This window comes from Bubalus bubalis, chromosome 8 (assembly GCF_019923935.1).
Source record: "Bubalus bubalis isolate 160015118507 breed Murrah chromosome 8, NDDB_SH_1, whole genome shotgun sequence".
NCBI classification, from domain to species: domain Eukaryota; kingdom Metazoa; phylum Chordata; class Mammalia; order Artiodactyla; family Bovidae; genus Bubalus; species Bubalus bubalis.
Genome location: NC_059164.1, coordinates 43,031,727 through 43,052,609, shown reverse-complemented (window position 1 = coordinate 43,052,609; position 20,883 = coordinate 43,031,727). Strand labels below are relative to the sequence as shown.

General features: G+C 37.2%; 1 protein-coding gene across 1 annotated transcript in view; it reads left to right on the top strand.

Annotated features, from left to right (window-relative positions):
* RSBN1L (round spermatid basic protein 1 like) overlaps positions 1-20,883 on the top strand; it is an 86,928-nt gene that overhangs the window by 50,155 nt on the left and 15,890 nt on the right. Inside the window, exon 4 of the mRNA XM_006049870.4 lies at positions 16,935-17,072. Coding sequence (XP_006049932.1) covers positions 16,935-17,072 — 138 coding nt within the window. The remainder of the gene's footprint in view (positions 1-16,934; positions 17,073-20,883) is intronic.

The window sequence follows — 20,883 nt, the reverse complement described above, 5'->3', positions numbered from 1 at the left end:
GTCACACCCTCACATACCAACCTCCCCACCCCTCAGTATGTTTGATGTGTATTCTATAATATACTGAAGTCTGGATAATGTGCTTGTATTTAACATTTTAATGTGTGTGTGTTGGGGGGGGGGGCTACTTACTGTTGGAGAATTAGAATTTAAATATTTTTTAGAGCTGAAAGGGAGCTGTAGAGCATTTGTCACTTGCTCTGTCATTTTATAAATTTCAGAATGGTTAGTAGACTGGCATCTAGTAATAGTGTCTACTATTTATTGAGTACTGCCTATTGACTACCAGGAACTGTTTTGAGTACTTTATATGTAATAACCCATTTAATCTCCATTACCATTTAATTTTAGCAATGAGGACAGAGAAGAAATAACTACCCAGAAACCTTTGGTATTAGATCATTGATTTGTTTTTCATTTATTTTATGTCTGCTAAGTACTAGGTTTTATGATAGACCTCTTAGCTTCCAATGTAATTTGTTTCCACTGTATCATAAACTTTCTGTTGCCATACAGTGCAAGTTATTTCAATCATCTTTTAAATGTCACAAGACATATATTTGCTTTTCAGATAGCTTTTAAGGTTAGGAAGTATTAATTTTTTATTCCTTGATATTTATTAAATGATAAGCATTTTCATCCTAACTTGTGTAATATATACAACACGAAACCATACTTCTGTTGTTAAATGCAATATTTTGCTGGGACTTGTTAATCAGGTCCGTGTGTGACTATGTAGTGAGTCTCAAGTCCTTGTAGAGCCACCTACCCTGATTGCCATTACCTGTTAGAGCTCTTGGATACCACATACAGTTGCAGCCTTTGTTACCAGTTGTGTCTCTAGCCCTGTATCTGTGTGATTCGCCAGCTACAGGGACTGCTTTTACCTCTTTAGCTTTAGATGGGTGGCAGGAAATTGCCTGTGCAAGGTCCATGTGCCTTTACCCCATAGTCCTCCAGATCCAGCCATTCCCGTGGTATGAGAAAGAATATTTAGCGAAAAGCTTCCCTGAGCTGCTCATTTGATGTTGCGTCAAACCAGATTCTTTATTTTTTTAAGAGCTTAGAAGACTGAGGAAGTTGTTTTCTGCAGACTAGTTTTCTGAATATTTGTTTAATTAAAATCAGAGCAGCCAAAATCATTTGCCCTATATGTGTAGACACTAAACGATGACAATGTAAGTAAGATGTGGCTATTTCTATGATCTTTATAGTGATAAGGTTTATCTTTGTAATATTACTCTGTAGTTTTCACAGAACTTCATTTTTATATCTGTTTAGCCTTTATCCTTGAATCATGTTAATTTAAAGATTTTTTGGTGTATGTATCAGTGTATATCTGTGTACACACACAGACACACAGCACTGCCAAAATGGATCAAGCACAAGACATCCTGTTCTTTGGTCATTGGTTTTGGAATTCTTTTTACTTGTATAATTCTGTTTTTCATCTTCATCTATATCCCTGCAGATTGCCTGAAAAATTTGAAAATATGGTGGAATTATGTATTGTCTTATAGGTTATGTCATTTTTCTGATGTGACTCCGAGGCTAGTGATATAATATCAGTCAAACTGTATGATAGAATTCTGTTTGAGAATAAAAATGGATTTTTGTGGAAAGCTTGTAACCTATCTATATCAGATATTTTGCTACAGATCAAATCAAAAAGCCTCAAAACTAAGTGGCTTAAAGGTATTTCTCTCAACTCATTGGCCTCTCTGGAAAGTGTTTGTCAGCTCTATTGGTGACTGGATAGCTTCATTCATGTCGTGCGGTTTTCAGATCAGTTGTTCTTAGGAGACCTTGCTTACATGTCTGGTGCTGTGAGGCAGTGTCAGTTGGGGTGATGATCATGTTTTTGCAAGTTAACTTGGGCTTGTATCCATGGTGGTAGTTGTAGGATTTATAGAGCAGAAAGAGTGAGCCTCTGCTTGTTTTGTGTTTGCTAATGTCCCACTGGCCAAAGGAAGTCATGAGGCCACACCCAGATTCACTTCTTGATAGTGGGAGTGGCACAGTCAGGTTGCTCAGAAGTGAGTTACGTGCTTGGGAAGGGATTTTGGCCATGTGCAATCACCCACATGTCTCTCGGGCTTCCCTTGTGTCTCAGACAGTAAAGAATCTGCCTGCAAGGCAGGAGGACCCGGGTTTGATGCCTGGGTCAAAAAGATCCCCTAAAGAAGGGAATAGCTACCTACTCCAGTGTTCTTGACTGGAGAATTGAACGGTGAGGAGCCTGGAGGGCTACAGTCTGTGGGGTCACAAAGAGTAAGACACGACTGAGTGGCTAACACTTTAACTTTTTCACATCTGTCTTAGTCTGCCATCTCTATTTTGTTCAAATAGTCATTTGGACATTTATCATTCTCCTGTTTTTCATGGTAGGGTAACAGAAAGGCAAGTAAGACAGGATTTTTATCTGTCAAGGAATAATTGAGATTTCTGTCTTGACACACAGTATTTAATCAGTGTGCACTCCAAACCCTGTAGTAAGAACTTACTACTGTAAGAATATGGAAACTGGGGCAGTTATCTTCCAGTCACCTTTTTCCCTCCCTCAAACCTGGTTCTGAGTTACTGCAGGCAAATAACTTACATCAACTGTTAACTCATGATTAAATCTACCAATATTTTAATAGCGAGTTCAGTTCAGTTGCTCAGTTGTGTCCAACTCTTTGCAACCCCATGGACTGTAGCATGCCAGGCCTCCCTGTCCATCACCAGCTCCCAGAGTTTACTCAAACTCATGTCCATTGAGTCAGTGATGCCATCCAACCATCTCATGTCATCCCCTTCTCCCGCCTTCAATCTTTCCCAGCATCAGGGTCTTTTCAAATGAGTCAGCTCTTCTCATCAGGTGGCCAACATATTGGAGTTTCAGCTTCAGCATCAGTCCTTCCAGTGAACACTCATGACCGATTTCCTTTAGGATGGGCTGGTTGGATCTCTTTGCAGTCCAAGGGACTCTCAAGAGTCCTCTCCAACACCACAGTCAAAAGCATCAATTCTTTGGCGCTCAGCTTTCTTTATAGTCCAACTCTCACATCCATACATGACTACTGGAAAAACCATAGCTTTGAATAGATGGACCTTTGTTGGCAAAGTAATGTCTCTGCTTTTTAATGTGCTGTCTAGGTTGGTCATAACTTTTCTTCCAAGGAGCAAGCATCTTTTAATTTCATGGCTGCAGTCACCATCTGCAGTGATTTTGGAGTCCCCAAAATAAAGTCATTCAGTCACTGTTTCCAGTGTTTCCCCATCTGTTTGCCATAAAGTGATGGGACCGGATAACATGATCTTAGTTTTCTGAATGTTGAGCGTTAAGCCAACTTTTTCACTCTCCTCTTTCACTTTCATCAAGCGGCTCTTTAGTTATTCTTCACTTGCTGCCATAAGGGTGGTATCATCTGCATATCTGAGGTTATTGATATTTCTCCCGGCAATCTTGATTCCAGCTTGTGCTTCTTCCAGCCCAGCGTTTCTCATGATGTACTCTGCATAGAAGTTAAATAAACAGGGTGACAATATCCAGCCTTGATGTACTCTTTTTCCTATTTGGAACCATGTCCAGTTCTGACTGTTGCTTCCCGACCTGCATACAGGTTTCTCAAGAGGCAGGTCAGGTGGTCTGGTATTCCCATCTCTTTCAGAATTTTCCACAGTTTATTGTGACCCACACAGTCAAAGGCTTTGGCATAGTCGATAAAGCAGAAATAGATGTTTTTCTGGAACTCTCTTGCTTTTTCGATGATCCAGCAGATATTGGCAGTTTGATCTCTGGTTCCTGTTCCTTTTCTAAAACCAGCTTGAACATCTGAAAGTCAAGTTATTAAATCTGATTTGAATCTTAGCCTTGGCTCTGCAAAATGAGGGGAGAAAACTAACAATTATTGAATTCATCTGGGGTCATTCGTTTATCGTGCTAGGCCAATGAAAATGATTCATCATGGCATCTTTGACCATTGCCTTCCTTTGTACTGAATTTTCATTTTGACCAATTGTGCTTGACATATACAACTTAAATGTTTGACCTGATCTGTTATGGCAGGTGGCAGGTATCAGATGTTCTAATTGAGAACGGAGACTTTTTCCTTTATTGTACTAATTTAAATAATAAATAATAACACTTTTATTCTTATTTTAGTTATAAGGATATTTTTGAAATAAAATATTGATTAAATGTTATTATCTGTTACATGTTTTACTTTGGAAGGATATATACTAGATGTGATGGGGAATAGCTCCCCCTTGTGGCACATTTATTTTTGTTAGATGCTTAGATTGCCATGGTGAGCTCGACTTTTTTTTTTTTAATAAAAATTCACCAGAATTGAACCAGTAGCTTCTTCTGTTCTCACTTCCACATTTTTTTTTTTTTAACTATAGCAACTATCCTCTTGTTTGTTTTGTTTTGGATTGATGATGATACTTGCTAGAAGCATCTGTTATATCTTCTCTATTTAGCATGAGTTAACTATAATACATACTGTCCCCTGGAGAAGGAAATGACAGTGCACTCCAGTATTCTTGCCTGGAGAATTCCATGGACAGGTAACCTCGCGGGCTCCAGTCCAAAGGGTTGCAGAGAGTCATACACAACTGAACGACTAAGCACATACTGTAAAGTATTCTGTGGAATTTTTAATATCTTGGGATGTTGATAGGCACACTAAAAGAAAACAGGTAAATAAGAAAAACAGATTTTGAAATTAAAACAGTTTGTCTAATGCTGGGCGAAATAAGTTTGTTTATTTTGAGTCTTCTCACAGCCTTTATAGCGTTTAATAGTGTGTGGTGAACCTCCCAACCAGAAGAGCTTTCCAAACTTACTGGACTATAGAGCCTTCTCTTCAGGGACTGGCATATCAGGGAGCACATTTTGGGAAACAGCATTACTTCAAGTGAGTCATTCCTAGTGGTTTTTTAAATTACATATGTCCAATTTGCTTCCCTTGTTGCAGCAATTTTTATGACTAAAATAAGAGAAAGCAGTATATTTTTGGCAATGTATTTCCTGTCATAAAGGCTACTTTTTTCTTTTGTAGCAAGCCAAATGTGTTTTTTGTTTTTGTTTTTAAAGATTATGTGAGGAATAATGAATAGGCTTTTAAACATAATCTAATTGAACAGTCCCTTTCCCATTAACCAAAACTGAGATTATGTTATTGACAGTTACTGACAGTGGGTAAGAAAAGTCTTTTATTTCCTCCTCTCCCATTCCCCTTACTTCCCTTCATAACATTTATAGAGAATAAATGGAGTAAATAAAGGGAAGTATGAAAGTGTAGTCATGATGGTGGTAGGTTTTTTGTGGAGTGGAGGACTCTAGGGGAGGTTTAGGTTAAAAATGTTACATCTGTTGATAGCTTTTACAAATATAAAAATAAGTATCCTTTCTGCCTTTTATTATGTTGTCTTCTGAGAGGTATACCTTTTAAGGAATATATATATACCTTTTAAGGTATACCTTTTAAGGAAGCATATAGGATATGTTTTAATGCAGTGATGTATGTTCATATTTTCAATTTTTTAACTGCATCAGAAAACTAATAATTTGATTAATTGTTTACTGAAGCAAATACAGTGATCTTTATGCAAAGTGTCATCAGGATGTGAGTATTTCCAGATAAGTGGATTTTTTGAATAATGGAAGCATACAGTTTTAAGGACCAAGATTTTATTGAAGATACCCTTTTGACTGAGGATTGTTGTTGTTCATTTACTAAGTTGAGTCTGACTCTTTGAGACCCTAAGGACTGCAGCATGCTAGGCTTCTCTGTCCTTCACTATCTCCCGGAGCTTGCTCAGACTCTCTGAGTCAGTGATGTCATCCAACCATCTCATCCTCTGTTGCCTTCTTCTCCTCCTGCCTTCAGTCTTTTCCAGCATCAGGGTCTTTTCCAATGAGTCGATTCTACACATTAGGTGGCCAAAGTATTGGAGCTTCAGGTTCAGCATCAGTCCTTCCAGTGAGTATTCAGGGTTGATTTCCTTTAGGATTGACTGGTTTGATCTCCTTGCAGTCCAAGGGACTCTCAAGAGTCTTCTCCAGCACCACAATCCAAAAGCGTCCATTCTTTGGCATTCAGCCTTCTTCATGGTCCAACTCCCACATCCATACATGAGTACTGGAAAAACCATAGCTTTGACTGTGGGGACCTTTGTCAGCAAAGTGATGTCTCTGCTTTTTAATACGCTGTCTAGGCTTGTCATTTTCTTCCAAGGAGCAAGTGTCTTTTAATTTCATGACTGAGCATATTCAACATAATTTATGTTTTTATTTCCATCTAGATTTGTCATTATGGTATTATAATTTCGATGAGCTAGGGTAGCTGCAGTTGTGTATACCTCTTGCCACTCCTTTCCCTTGTAATTGTGGTTTCTTATCCTTTATGATTTTTGATATTAACTGGAATTATGCCAAGTGTAGAAACATATATGTAAGAAGAGTATCCTCATATGAATCATGGCCTTTGTGACATTTATTTTAACTGTTTAGATATTCTTTCAGCTCTTACCTTTTTCCTTTTCCCATCCCACTGCTCTTGAATTGTAACTGTTGGATAAATTATTTTTGGATAATTGAGACTTTTTTTCTAATGATTATTATAGATTTCTTTTTGTTCCATGCTACAGAGGAAACTTAATTATTTGCTGTATAATATTTCATTATTACAGATGTCATGTAAATCAAAGCATGCTATTTTTTTTTTGAGAAGTGTGTGATTATATTCTTATATCTCGTTTCATCAAGAAGTATATATGTTTGAATTTGAATATGTGTAGATTTCCATGTTTGAAACATTAATTGTTCAAATAATTTAGTGTATGTTTGAAGTATTTGGGTTATTAATCTAGAAAGTGAAAGTGTTAGTTGCTCAGTCATGTCCCACTCCTTGACCCTGTGGACTGTAGCCCGCCAGGCCCCTCTGTCTATGGAATTCTCCAGGCAAGAATACTGGAGTGAGTTGCCATGCCCTTCTCCAGGGGATCTTCCCCACCCAGGAATCAAACCCCGGGTCTCCTGCAGTGCAAGTTTTTTACGATTAATAATTGGTAATTATTTACCAATTGCAAATTATAAATTCTTTGCCAATAATCATATCAGATCAGATCAGTCGCTCAGTCGTGTCCGACTCTTTGCGACCCCATGAATCGCAGCACGCCAGGCCTCCCTGTCCATCACCAACTCCTGGAGTTCACTCAGACTCATGTCCATCAAGTCAGTGATGCCAACCAGCCATCTCATCCTCTGTCGTCCCCTTCTCCTTCTGCCCCCAATCCCTCCCAGCATCAAAGTCTTTTCCAACGAGTCAACTCTTCGCATGAGGTGGCCAAAGTACTGGAGTTTCAGCTTCAGCATCATTCCTTCCAAAGAAATGCCAGGGCTGATCTCCTTCAGAATGGACTGGTTGGATCTCCTTGCAGTCCAAGGGACTCTCAAGAGTCCTCTCCAACACCACAGTTCAAAACCATCAATTCTTTGGCACTCAGCCTTCTTCACAGTCCAACTCTCACATCCATACATGACCACTGGAAAAACCATAGCCTTGACTAGACGAACCTTTGTTGGCAAAGTAATGTCTCTGCTTTTCAATATGCTATCTAGGTTGGTCATAACTTTCCTTCTGAGGAGTAAGCGTCTTTTAATTTCATGGCTGCAGTCACCATCTGCAGTGATTTTGGAGCCCAAAAAAATAAAGTCTGACACTGTTTCCACTGTTTCCCCATCTATTTCCCATGAAGTGATGGGACCGGATGCCATGATCTTCGTTTTCTGAATGTTGAGCTTTAAGCCAACTTTTTCAGTCTCCACTTTCACTTTCATCAAGAGGCGTTTTAGTTCCTCCTGACTTTCTGCCATAAGGGTGGTGTCATATTGATATATGAGGTTATTGATATTTCTCCCGGCAATCTTGATTCCAGCTTGTGTTTCTTCCAGTCCAGCGTTTCTCATGATGTACTCTGCATATAAGTTAAATAAACAGGGTGACAATATACAGCCTTGATGTACTCCTTTTCCTATTTGGAACCAGTCTGTTGTTCCATGTCCAGTTCTAACTGTTGCTTCCTGATCTGCATACAAATTTTTCAAGAGGCAGATCAGGTGGTCTGGTATTCCCATCTCTTTCAGAATTTTCCACAGTTTATTGTGATCCACACAGTCAAAGGCTTTGGCATAGTCAATAAAGCAGAAATAGATGCTTTTCTGGAACTCTCTTGCTTTTTAGATGATCCAGCAGATGTTGGCAATTTGATCTCTGGTTCCTCTTCCTTTTCTGAAACCAGCTTGAACATCAGGAAGTTCACGGTTCACATATTGCTGAAGCCTGGCTTGGAGAATTTTGAGCATTACTTTACTAGCATGTGAGATTAGTGCAATTGTGCGGTAGTTTGAGCATTCTTTTGCATTGCCTTTCTTTGGGATTGGAATGAAAACTGACCTTTTCCAGTCATGTGGCCACTGCTGAGTTTTCCAAATTTGCTGGCATATTGAGTGCAGCACTTTCACAGCATCATCTTTCAGGATTTGGAATAGCTCAAGTGGAATTCCATCACCTCCACTAGCTTTGTTCGTAGTGATGCTTTCTAAGGCCCACTTGACTTCACATTCCAGGATGTCTGGCTCTAGGTCAGTGATCACACCATCGTGATTATCTGGGTCATGAAGCTCTTTTTTGTACAGTTCTTCTGTGTATTCTTGCCACCTCTTCTTAATATCTTCTGCTTCTGTTAGGTCCATATCATTTCTGCCCTTTATCGAGCCCATCTTTGCATGAAATGTTCCTTTGATATCTCTGATTTTCTTGAAGAGATCTCTAGTCTTTCCCATTCTGTTGTTTTCCTCTATTTCTTTGCATTGATCACTGAAGAAGGCTTTCTTATCTCTCCTTGCTATTCTTTGGAACTCCGCAATCAGATGTTTTATCTTTCCTTTTCTCCTTTGCTTTTCCCTTCTCTTCTTTTCACAGCTATTTGTAAGGCCTCCGCAGACAGCCATTTTGCTTTTTTGCATTTCTTTTCCATGGGGATGGTCTTGATCCCTGTCTCCTGTACAGTGTCACGAACCTCAGTCCATAGTTCATCAGGCACTCTATCTATCAGATCTAGGCCCTTAAATCTATTTCTTACTTCCACTGTATAATCATAAGGGATTTGGTTTAGGTCATACCTGAATGGTCTCGTGGTTTTCCCTACTTTCTTCAATTTAAGTCTGAATTTGGCAATAAGGAGTTCATGGTCTGAGCCACAGTCAGCTCCTGGTCTTGTTTTTGCTGACTGTATAGAGCTTTTCCATCTTTGGCTGCAAAGAATATAATCAATCTGATTTTGGTGTTGACCATCTGGTGATGTCCATGTGTAGAGTCTTCTCTTGTGTTGTTGGAAGAGGGTGTTTGTTATGACCAGTGCATTTTCTTGGCAAGTCTTTGCCCTGCTTCATTCCGTATTCCAAGGCCAAATTTGCCTGTTACTCCAGGTGTTTCTTGACTTCCTACTTTTGCATTCCAGTCCCTTATAATGAAAAGGACATCTTTTTTGGGTGTTCATTCTAAAATGTCTTGTAGGTCTTCATAGAACCGTTCAACTTCAGCTTCTTCAGCGTTACTGGTTAGGGCATAGACTTGGATTACTGTGATATTGAATGGTTTGCCTTGGAAACGAACAGAGATCATTCTGTCGTTTTTGAGATTGCATTCAAGTACTGTATTTCGGACTCTTTTGTTGACCATGATGGCTACTCCATTTCTTCTGAGGGATTCCTGCCCGCAGTAATAGATATAATGGTTTTTTATTATTCTGAGCCACCAGGGAAGCCACAATAATATTAGAGTGAGTTGCTATTTCCCCCTCCAGGGGATCTTCCCAACCCAGGGATTGAACCTGTGTCTCCTGCTCTGTAGGTAGATTCTTTACCCAATTAGTATTAAAAGTTGTATTAATATGAAGTTGCCCAGTCTTGTGCAACTCTTTGCGTTCTGAACCCATGGACTGTAGTCTATCAGGCTCCTCTGTCCATAGCATTTTCCAGACAAGAGTATTGGAGTGGGTTGCCATTTCCTTCTCCAGGAAGGAATTAAATGGTATGTATTAAATGGTATATAATTAAAAGTTACATTACAGTGTGTTTGTTTATTTTAATTGTGCTGTGCATGCATGAATGCTAAGTCACTTCAGTCATGTCTGACTGTTTGTGACCCTGTGGACTGTAGCCTGTCAGGCTTCTCTGTCCATGGGATTCTCCAGGCAAGAATACTGGAGAGAGTTGCCATGCCCTCCTCCAAGGGATCTTCTTGACCCAGGGATTGAACTCGCATCTTTTAATGTCTCCTGCATTGGCAGGTGGCTTCTTTACCACTAGCGCCACCTAGGAAGCCCCTAATTGGGGTATAGTTGATTTATATTACTATTAGTTTCAAGTGACAAAATAGTGCTTCAGTTTCTTTAGATTATAATCCATTTTAAAGCTCTTATAAAATATTGTCTATATTGCACATGGTGTACATTATTCCCTTGTAGCTTATTTATTTTATACATAGTAGTTTGTACTTAACTCCCTGCCTCAGTCTTGGTCGTCCCCCTCCCCCCTCCCACCCCTCTTCCCATAGGTAACCACTAGTTTTCTATATCTGTGAGTCTGTTTCTTTTTTGTTATATTCATTAATTTTTTAGATTCCTTATATAACTAATAACATACATAGTATTTCTCTTTCTCTGACTTATTTTACTTAGTAATATCACTCAAGTCTATCCATGTTGTTGCAAATAGAAAAAAATGTATTCTTTTTACAGCTGAATAGCATTCAGTGTGTGTGTGTGTGTGTGTGTCTTTGAATGTGTATATATATATATATATACACACACACACACACACACACCATGTCTTTGTTACCCATTCATCTGTTGTTGGACACTTGGGTTGCATTCATATCTTGGCTGTTGTAAATAATGCTGCTTTCAACCTTGGGATGCATTTATTTTTTTGAATTAGTGTTTTCATTTTTTTTTAATATATACTCATGAATGAAATTGCTAGTTTTTTGAGGAACCTCTGCTGTTTCCCACAGTGGCTACACCAATTTACATTCACATTAACAGTGTACAAAGGTTCCTTTTTCTTCACATCCTCTCCAACATTTGTTATTTTTGATCTTTTTGATGATAGCCCTTTTGACAGGTGTGAAGTGATGTTTCACTGGAGTTTTGATTTGCTTTTTCCTGATGATTAGTGATGTTGAACATCTTTTCTTGTGCCTGTTGGCCATCTATATATCTTTTTTGGAAGTTCAGGTCTGGGCATTTTTTAATTGAGTTACACTGTATTTTAAAATGCAGATTACTTTCCCAAGCTAAGATTGTGATGAATTTAATTTTTAAAATTTAGTTTTAAATTTAAATATATTTATATCCATTCTATTGAGTCATCAGGTTATTGTCTTTAATATTTGGAGAATCAATGTTTAGAAGAAAATTCTTTTTTGTTTTAAACCCGATAGCTAAGTATGTGCAATTTATATAGAGACCATACTTTCTAGTGGAATATATGTGTGGATTGCTTTTGTTTGTTTGGTTTTGCTGTGAACCGTTTCACTTGAGGGGTCTTGGTTCCCCTATCAGGGACTGAACCTGGACCCTTGGCAGTGAGAGATCGTGGAGTCTAACCACTGGACTACCAGAGAATTACTTATCTGTGGTTTTAGTAGTGGACAAACAAAATGTACTTTATAGTTTTAGCACATTTTGGTGAAAAGGGAAGGGACTTGTGCTTTTATTATAGCAAATTATATGTGAAAATGAATTTTACATATATATATGTATTTTTCCATGAGATGACAAGAAATATGAATATTCAAGCACCATATTTAACATTATAATCCAACATGTAGAGTCTGTATTTACTTTATTCTTTAAAATTTAGTTTTTTCCATATATCCTTTGAAATATTTATGAATTTTAATAGGACAGACTTCAAAAAATCATCAACAAATATAGTGTTGTTTTAGGCGTGTCAAACATAGGAGAGGAGGAAAAATCAAATTTGTTTTAATCTATTGTGTTATAGTTTTTAACATTTAGATCTGTACTAATTTAGACATGTGTTTCCTTTTATTTTACTTTTAAAAAAAGAACAACATATGTAAACTTGGAAATTAATGTAAAAGTGGAAATTTGAATGAAATGAGATGGCTAGGTCAGTAATGTTCTCTTCAGTCAGTGAAATAATCATTACAATCTAAAAATAGCAACATCTGGATAAATCAAAGTACTTAAGTTATAAAATATATCTTTAATATTACCACCAAAGAAGCTTTACCCATTCTTGCTGTTACTAAATGTTGCATGTTTTTACTTAACATTTAAACACAGAAATTTTATTCAAAGAGGGCTGAATGTTAAACTTATTAATAGTAGCTCTGTTTTTCTAATTATTAACAATATTTATCCTCCTCTACAGTTAAATAATGTTATAGTAGGTTCTTTTTTTTAATGTTTTAGAATGGAAGTAGTTACTTGAATTGCATGGAAACCACTTGGTAGACTCCAAAGTCTATTTCAGTTAGAGAAATAAATTATTTCATGTATAGTTTGGCCTATTTTTACCTTTTAAATAAACTGTAATATTTCAGATTAATATTTCCTCAGAGAAGATTGTCTCTGACTCCTAAATCTCTCCAAGCACTAAAGAGCATCCTTTCCTTATTGGCCTGTCTTTTGAATGTGTGTCAGTTCAGTTCAGTCACTGAGTCGTGTCCGACTCTCTATGACCATCCCAGGCCTCCCTGTCCATCACCAGCTTCAGGAGTTTACTCAAACTCATGTCCATTGAGTTGGTGATGCCATCCAACTATCTCTTCCTCTGTTGTCCCCTTCTCCTCCCGCCTTCAATCTTTCCCAGCATCAGGGTCTTTTCAAATGAGTCAGTTCTTCGCATCAGGTGGCCAAAGTATTGGAGTTGCAGCTTCAACATCAGTCCTTCCAATGAACACTCAGGACTGATCTCTTTAGGATGGACTGGTTGGATCTCCTTGCAGGCCAAGGGACTCTCAAGAATCTTCTCCAACACCACAGTTCAAAAACATCAATTCTTTAGCACTCAGCTTTCTTTATAGTCCAACTCTCACATCCATACATGACTACTGGAAGAACCATCGCCTTGAGTAGATGGACCTTTGTTGGCAAAGGAATGTCTCTGCTTTTTAATGTGCTGTCTAGGTTAAACCGGTCATAACTTTTCTTCCAAGGAGGAACATATTTTAATTTCATGGCTGCAGTCACCATCTGCAGTTTTTTGGAGCCCAAAAATAAAGTCTGTCACTGTTCCACTGTTTCCCCATCATTTGCTATGAAGTGATGGGACCGGATGCCATGACCTTCGTTTTCTGAATGTTGAGCTTTAAGCCAACTTTTTCACTCTTTCATCAAGAGGCTCTTTAGTTCTTCACTTTCTGCCATAAGGGTGGTGTCATCTGCAAAGCTGAGCTTATTGATATTTCTCCTGGCAATCTTGATTCCAGCTTACGCTTCTTCCAGCCCAGCGTTTCTCATGATGTATTCTGCATATAAGTTAAATAAGCAGGGTGACAGTATCCAGCCTTGACGTACTCCTTTTCCTATTTGGAACCAGTCTGTTGTTCCATGTCAAGTTCTAACTGTTCCTTCCTGACCTGCATACAGATTTCTCAAGAGGAAGGTCAGGTGGTCTGGTATTCCCATCTCTTTCAGAAATTTCCAGAGTTTATTGTGATTCTCACAGTGAAGGCTTTGGCATAGTCAATAAAGCAGAAATAGAAGTTTTCCTAGAACTCTCTTGCTTTTTTGATGATTCACTGGATGTTGGCAGTTTGATCTCTGATTCCTCTGCCTTTTCTAAAACCATCTTGAACATCTAGAAGTTCTTGGCTCATGTATTGTTGAGGCCTGGCTTGGAGAATTTTGAGCATTACTTTACCAGCATGTGAGATGAGTGCAATTGTGCAGTAGTTTGAGCATTCTTTGGCATTGCCTTTCTTAAGGATTGGAATGAAAACTGACCTTTTCCAGTCATGTGGCCACTGCTGAGTTTTCCACATTTGCTGGCATATGGAGTGCAGCACTTTCACAGCATCATCTATTAGGATTTGAAATAGCTCAACTGGAATTCTATCTCCTCCACTATCTTTGTTCGTAGTGATGCTTTCTAAGGCCCACTTGACTTCACATTCCAGGATGTCTGGCTCTAGGTGAGTGATAACACCATCGTGATCATCTGGGTCATGAAGCTCTTTTTTGTACAGTTCTTCTGTGTATTCTTGCCACCTCTTCTTAATATCTTCTGCTTCTGTTAGGTCCATACCTAAATTTATCGAGCCCATCTTTGCATGAAATGTTCCCTTGGTATCTCTAATTTTCTTGAAGAGATCTTTAGTCTTTCCCATTCTATTGTTTTCTTCTATTTCTTTGCACTGATCACTGAGGAACGCTTTCTTATCTCTCCTTGCTATTCTTTGGAACTCTGCATTCAAATGGGTATATCTTTCCTTTTCTCCCTTGCCTTTGGCTTCTCTTCTTTTCACAGCTATTTGCAAGACCTTCTCAGACAGCCGTTTTGCTCTTTTGCATTTCTTTTTCTTGGGGATGGTCTTGATCCCTGTCTCCTGTACAATGTCATGAACATCTGTCCATAATTCATCAGGCACTCTGTCTGTCAGATCTAGTCCCTTAAATCTATTTCTCACTTTCACTGTAGAAACAGAAGGGATTTTATTTAGGTCATAGCTGAATGGTCTAGTGTGTGTATTCCAGGTCTGAATGTGTGTATTCTTACATATACTCTCTTGGAAAGAAAGGAGTCCAGCAGGCCATCCATTCATTTGACTTTTGTTTTAAAAGTATGTTAAAAGTACCCATTTCCTTGTAAGAGGTCTTATATTCAGTTGTGTTGCAGAAGGATTCTCTCACTGGAAATTCCTCCTTCAAGTTAATTCGTTGATAATTGAGTTACTGCGCAAATCATTAAGTTGATCATTGTTGATACTGTGATACAGTAGAATGAACCAGATGGATGGCAAAGACTGGATTCTGGCTTTTCTAGAACTGGTTAACAGTTTAGACAGTAATCGAAATTTACACAAGTCAAAGAAGTTGGAAGCACAGAAAATTAACTCATTTTTGTGAAGTGTAAATCCTGCGTCTCAAATATGTCTTGTAAATCAAATGATACATTTCAAAGCACTTGAAAACTTGTGTTTAACAACAAAAGGTGTTTGATTTCAGTGAGGTATTTATGAATTTTAATATAAGTCTTTTAATTTTAATCAATCTCTCAGAAAATCATGCTCATTTGCAGATCCAGTACTGAAGCCATGATCTCAGAGTCAGCTAACAACATTGATATCAATCCTGATAATTTTGCTAAATTTTAAGTTGATATTTTTAGCTCTGTTAGACTGCATTATAGAAATGCATAACAATGATTAATTTTACTTTTGTGGTACTGTTAGTATATCTAAACATCTAGAGCCTAAATATTGTTGTAAAGTCAGATACTCACTTTCAGTTCTCTCAGTATTGGAGATGCTAGGAACTGTTGGGAGGCAGGAGAAAGATCAGACCATGAGTACAAAATGGGCACACAGACCCCAGCTTTTTTTTTTTTTTTTTTTGTAACTTGAAGAATTTGGGTAAGGTTTTATGTTTCTGAGAAGTGAATTTATGGCAGTTCATGAAAACTTAACTTTGAAATTCTGGTAAATGAACTTATTAAGGAAATAATGTATCATTGATAACACCAGTTTGCTTATTATTCTAAAAAATAAAATTATCTAGTGTTTTAGTCAAATATTCTGTTAAGATAGAACTTTAATTGTCCCGTTTTTGATGTAGGTGGGGGCTTAGATACTTTGATACATAATATTGTGTTTACCAACTGTGGGTGTAGGGATTCATCTTGTGATCTGAACATATTTTAGACTCTGTGTCCCTGATGTGATGAAAATTTACTCATCTAGATTTACCTGGTGTATGGGACTTCACATTTTAAAACTGGAATAGACCCAGGTAAACTGAGACAATGTTATTTCCCTAAAGTTAGTGGCCATAAAGGCTAATCCAGAGAAAAAGATGTTTATTTATGAAAGGAATTTGTTTTGCTTTAACGATACTTGTGTTTCCTAGCGTTAGCATGTGAGGGTTCTCTGTAAGGTTTAGATGTACTTTTGAAATTTAGGACCAATGATTCTTGAGGTATAGCCTCTTTTATTTTGGTTTAAATTTGAATGATAACCATTTGCTTACACTGTACAGGTGGCTTTACATAATTACTGTTTTCTTTAGAAATCTGAGATCAGTCTTTCCAGTTAAAGAAACTAAAACTGAAGGAATTTAACTGATTTCTACCAGCATAACTGGTAGATAGCAAATGTAGATTTAGAGCCTAGGACTTTTGGTTCTCCAGCTCTAGTAGGTTTTCATCAGAGAAGTATAAACTGAATCTTAGATTAATATGCTGAGATCTAGAAAGGAACATAATTCCTTTTTGACATACAAAGTACTGATGATGGTTAAATGCACTGTTTTCAGAGGGTCTGTTTTTGAAAATTCTGACAAAAAGGTATGAACCATTTAGGAAAATATAGGTATAGGAACTTTTGAATATAATTTCAGTAGCATTATAGATCAAATAATAAACTGTTGAAAGGAGGAACTATATTGTCAGGAAGTATGCTGTTTATCTCAACTCTGTTTTCATAAGCAGTGTGTAGTAATAACTATAATGCCTCGATTTTGTGCAGATTTTTTGTTATTTGTTTTACTGTTTGTAACAGGCTTTTTTGTTTTATTTTGCTTGCCTCACATTTTGTTTTAAAAATCTGAGACAGCATACATAATTTAGGATTATGCAGTGGTAACAGGAATTGTCTTATGTTTAATGTAATTAAATCCATATCCTTCAGGTAAAAAGAACATATTCTCACGGTACTTATAGAGCTGGCCCAATGAGACAAATCAGCTTGGTGGGAGCAGTTGATGAAGAAGTGGGAGATTACTTCCCTGAGTTCCTTGACATGTTGGAAGATTCACCATTTTTAAAAGTAAGAGAAAACAATGTGAAGCAGTCTAAGTCGTGGGTGTTAATTAACATTCATGCTACAAGTGATTCTAATCATGGCTTCTTCAGAATTATAAAATTTTTGATTTCAGTTGATTTGGCAGGAAGGGAAGAAGAGGTGAGAAACTAAAAGCAATTCTTGTGTGTGTGTGTGTAACTTCTCAGGTACTAATTCTAATAGCAAAGCTGAGTGGTAGATCAGAAAATAATACTTGCCTGTAGCTGCCACTCTAGGAAAATAAGTTCCATTGGTTTATCACCTTTTTATAAACTTGAGTGCCAGAGGATTTAAGAAGTACAGGATAGATGCTTACCACAGTGTTTGCAACTGGGGAGTGACAGTTTGGGTGTGTGGAAAACTGGCCTGGCAAGTTGTATAACTGTATTTCAGCTTTGGAGATCCTAGCTGGGTTGGGCAAATCAGTTAAACTTTCTGGGCTTCAGTGTCCTCATCAATAAAATAAGGTATGTAAACAATGCAGCTTTAAGACCGCTTTAAATTCTTTAAATGATTTTGAGCCGGATTCTGTTTTCTTTCTTCCTTTCCTCCCTTCCTTTTTTCCCTTCCTCCTTTATTTTTTCCTCCCTTTCTTCCTTTTTCTTTCTTTTCCCAGCAGTTCCTGCATTCCAGAAAACATTTCTTCTTATGGGCTGCTAGCACTGTCCTATTGAGAGAAAAAACTCTGAACTATGTAGTTAGGTCAGTTATTTAATCAGTAATTTAGAGGTCAAAGTGTGACAAGATTAGTTTATCTCTAATACTTGCTACATATTCTGTAGAACATCTCTCTCTCTCTCTTTTTTTTTTTTTTTAACTTCTCACTCAATTTTCTAGCCTATGTGTGTATATATATCTTTTCCTTTTCCATCCTACTCCATTTTCCTTTTATTTCCTTTTTTGTTCCTTTTAAACCTTTGGTTCCTTGTCTGTTTCTCCCAGCTAGTGACATGGAATTTGGTTGCATTTGAGTGGTATTTTAAAAATACCATCATTTCTTTTACAACATAGCATTTCCTTTATATTCTCAGAATTGAATTAGAAGTTTCAAGCCTCGTTCAAATTTATTTTAAAAAAATTTCTAAGATAATAAGCTTTCTAGACTTGTAGCTGCAATGCAAGATGCCAGAATAAATGGAACTATATCAGAGTTTTGAGTGACTATAAATTAGACCTAGCATTCTATTCATACTTAGTCAAACAAGTGGAACCAAAATGTCATGAAACTTTTAGTTAAGCAAAAATTCATAAGTTTTCTAAAATATATATATACATAGTTTAGAAACATAAACTGAAATGGGAGCACCGAATGTGAAATAGAAAAAGTGAAACAAGCTAAAAATTAAAGATCATCATATTATTGTTTTTAAATATGGCTGCTTCATTAGAATCACATTTGGAACTTTGGAGAAGGGGGAAAAAAATGCCTGGGCATTTATATTTGACAAAAAAATTCCAAGATAATTCGAATGTGCATCTGGAAAACAGGAAATTAACATGCGATAGTTTTTTTTAACTAAAGTACAGATTTTGTTCAGATTTAAGAACATTTTAAGCTAGTGTCCATTATTTGTTTTCATGCATTATTTTTAAGAGTCCACATCATATTTAGTTGCATTGAGCAGCTACCGCAGCAAATTCTGATCAATTCTTTTTTTCATTTTTATTCTGTTACAGATGTTTTCTAATTTTCCTTGTTATGGCTTCTTAGATACACCTGTCATTTAAAAGTGGATGCTTAATTTCCAAATAGATGGGTTTTTAAAAGTATGTTTGATGTTAATTTCTCACTTAAATGCTTTTTTTTCTATAATCACCCTCTGTGAGGGTGATTATATTTTTAGTCTTTTAACTTTATTGAGGCTTTTCCAATGGTAAGTCAAAGATTTCTCTTGGTAAATGTCACATTGTATTTGAAAATATGTGAGTTATTTTCAGATATCTTTTGATATTGAGTTCTAACATAATTCCACAGTGATAAGAGAACAGGTTTTGTATGATTTCAGTACTTTCAGATGATGAAATTTTTGCACTGTTTTATGTCTTGGGATATGTTCCAGTTTCTCCTGGTTTATATAGTCTGTGGGAACTTGAATAGGATTTGTATCCCGTTGTGTGAAAATTCTATAAATCTTAATTATGTTGAATTGGTTCATGGTGCTTTTCAGGTCTCCTATATCCTTCTACTTTTCTGTCTATTCATTTTATTAATTTTTGAGAGTTTGATATTGAAACTACAACTAAAAATCTTATTTACTTAAAAAACTATAATATATACTAGAACTATATGTAACTTTGTTCTGTATTTTCCAAGTCTCCTGTAAATGTTATCATACTTTCATAATTTAAGAAATAAAGAAGAAAAAATCATTTAAATATTTATATTTCAGATTTTAATTGTAAAAGTAAATGAGCTAAATAAATGCATTCTTCTTGGAGAGATGTAATTTGACAACCTCCCCTTTTTGAAAAGGGGGGTATAGTTTATAAATACCCATTTTCTCACCATTCAATGGACAGTGACTCTTGGTCATTTCTTGGTTGCTCCTGTTTTCAAAGATTTTAATCCCTGGTTTTAGACTGGCAACCTCTTCAAGAAACTACTACATAGAAATAAATTTTAATTTTGGTTTAGTTTTCCTCTTTGTTCTGTTAGGTTTTAACTACTCAAAGAGGTAGCCCTCTTTTATCTGAGGTATCCATTTTTTAAAACTCAGTTGGTCATTTTTATAGATTGTCATGGAAGATAACTTGCTTATTTTGCCAATTTGTTAACATTATATTGTCAGGTTGGTTTATTTTTCTTCCTCAGTTCTTGCCTCATTGCAACAAAAATTTGCAACGACTGAGTCAAGGGTTTAAGACAACTGACAAGTTACAGCTCAGTTCAGCTCAAGCAGGCAGATCTTTTATTAGACAGACACCCCCAAAACATGAGAGCAGGCCCACCCCAAAGGAGTCTTCCTTTTCCATCTGGGTTCCCCCTTTTTATACTTCCAGTTTCTTCCTTTGGGTTATGCCCTCTGCAAAATAGGGCTTGTACTCACCACCAATCAATGAAAGGGAATGCAAATGGGCATACAACACAACACAAGGCCGATTGACAATTGCAAGTCATATAACAGTGGGCTGTGTTGTTGATATCTTTCCAAAATTCAGTCCGTTAAAATCAGATGTAGTATTTTTATGAACCCTTAATGAGCTCCTAACTGCCTAAGATTACTTGGGGAAGACCCTGTGGTTATTTTGTATCCATTGTGGGCCTAGTGCCCATGTGCAGGAGTTAGAAAAGTCTCTGGTTATTTTTGTAGCATATCTGTACACTCGGCTATGTGTGTCTATGCTATGCTATGCTAAGTCACTTCAGTCGTGTCCGACTCTGTGTGACCCCATAGACGGCAGCCACCAGGCTCCCCCGTCTCTGGGATTCTCCAGGCAAGAACACTGGAGTGGGTTGCCATTTCCTTCTCCAATGCATGAAAGTGAAAAGTGAAAGCGAAGTCGCTCAGTCGTGTCCAACTCTTAGCGACCCCATGGACTGCAGCCTACCAGGCTCCTCCATCCATGGGATTTTCCAGGCAAGAGTATGGGTTTTAGAGATCAGCTTGTATCCCTGTCAGCCAGGCCACCCCTTGTGCTCATGCTTAACTTCCTGCTTAACAATATGACCCATATATTTGGTAAAAAGAGTAACAAATGATGAATACAGTGAATCATACCTCTTGCAGAATTGGAGAAGTGGGGGAAACCATCCAAGAATAATTATTGTCTTGGTGTATCTGAAATAGAATATTTT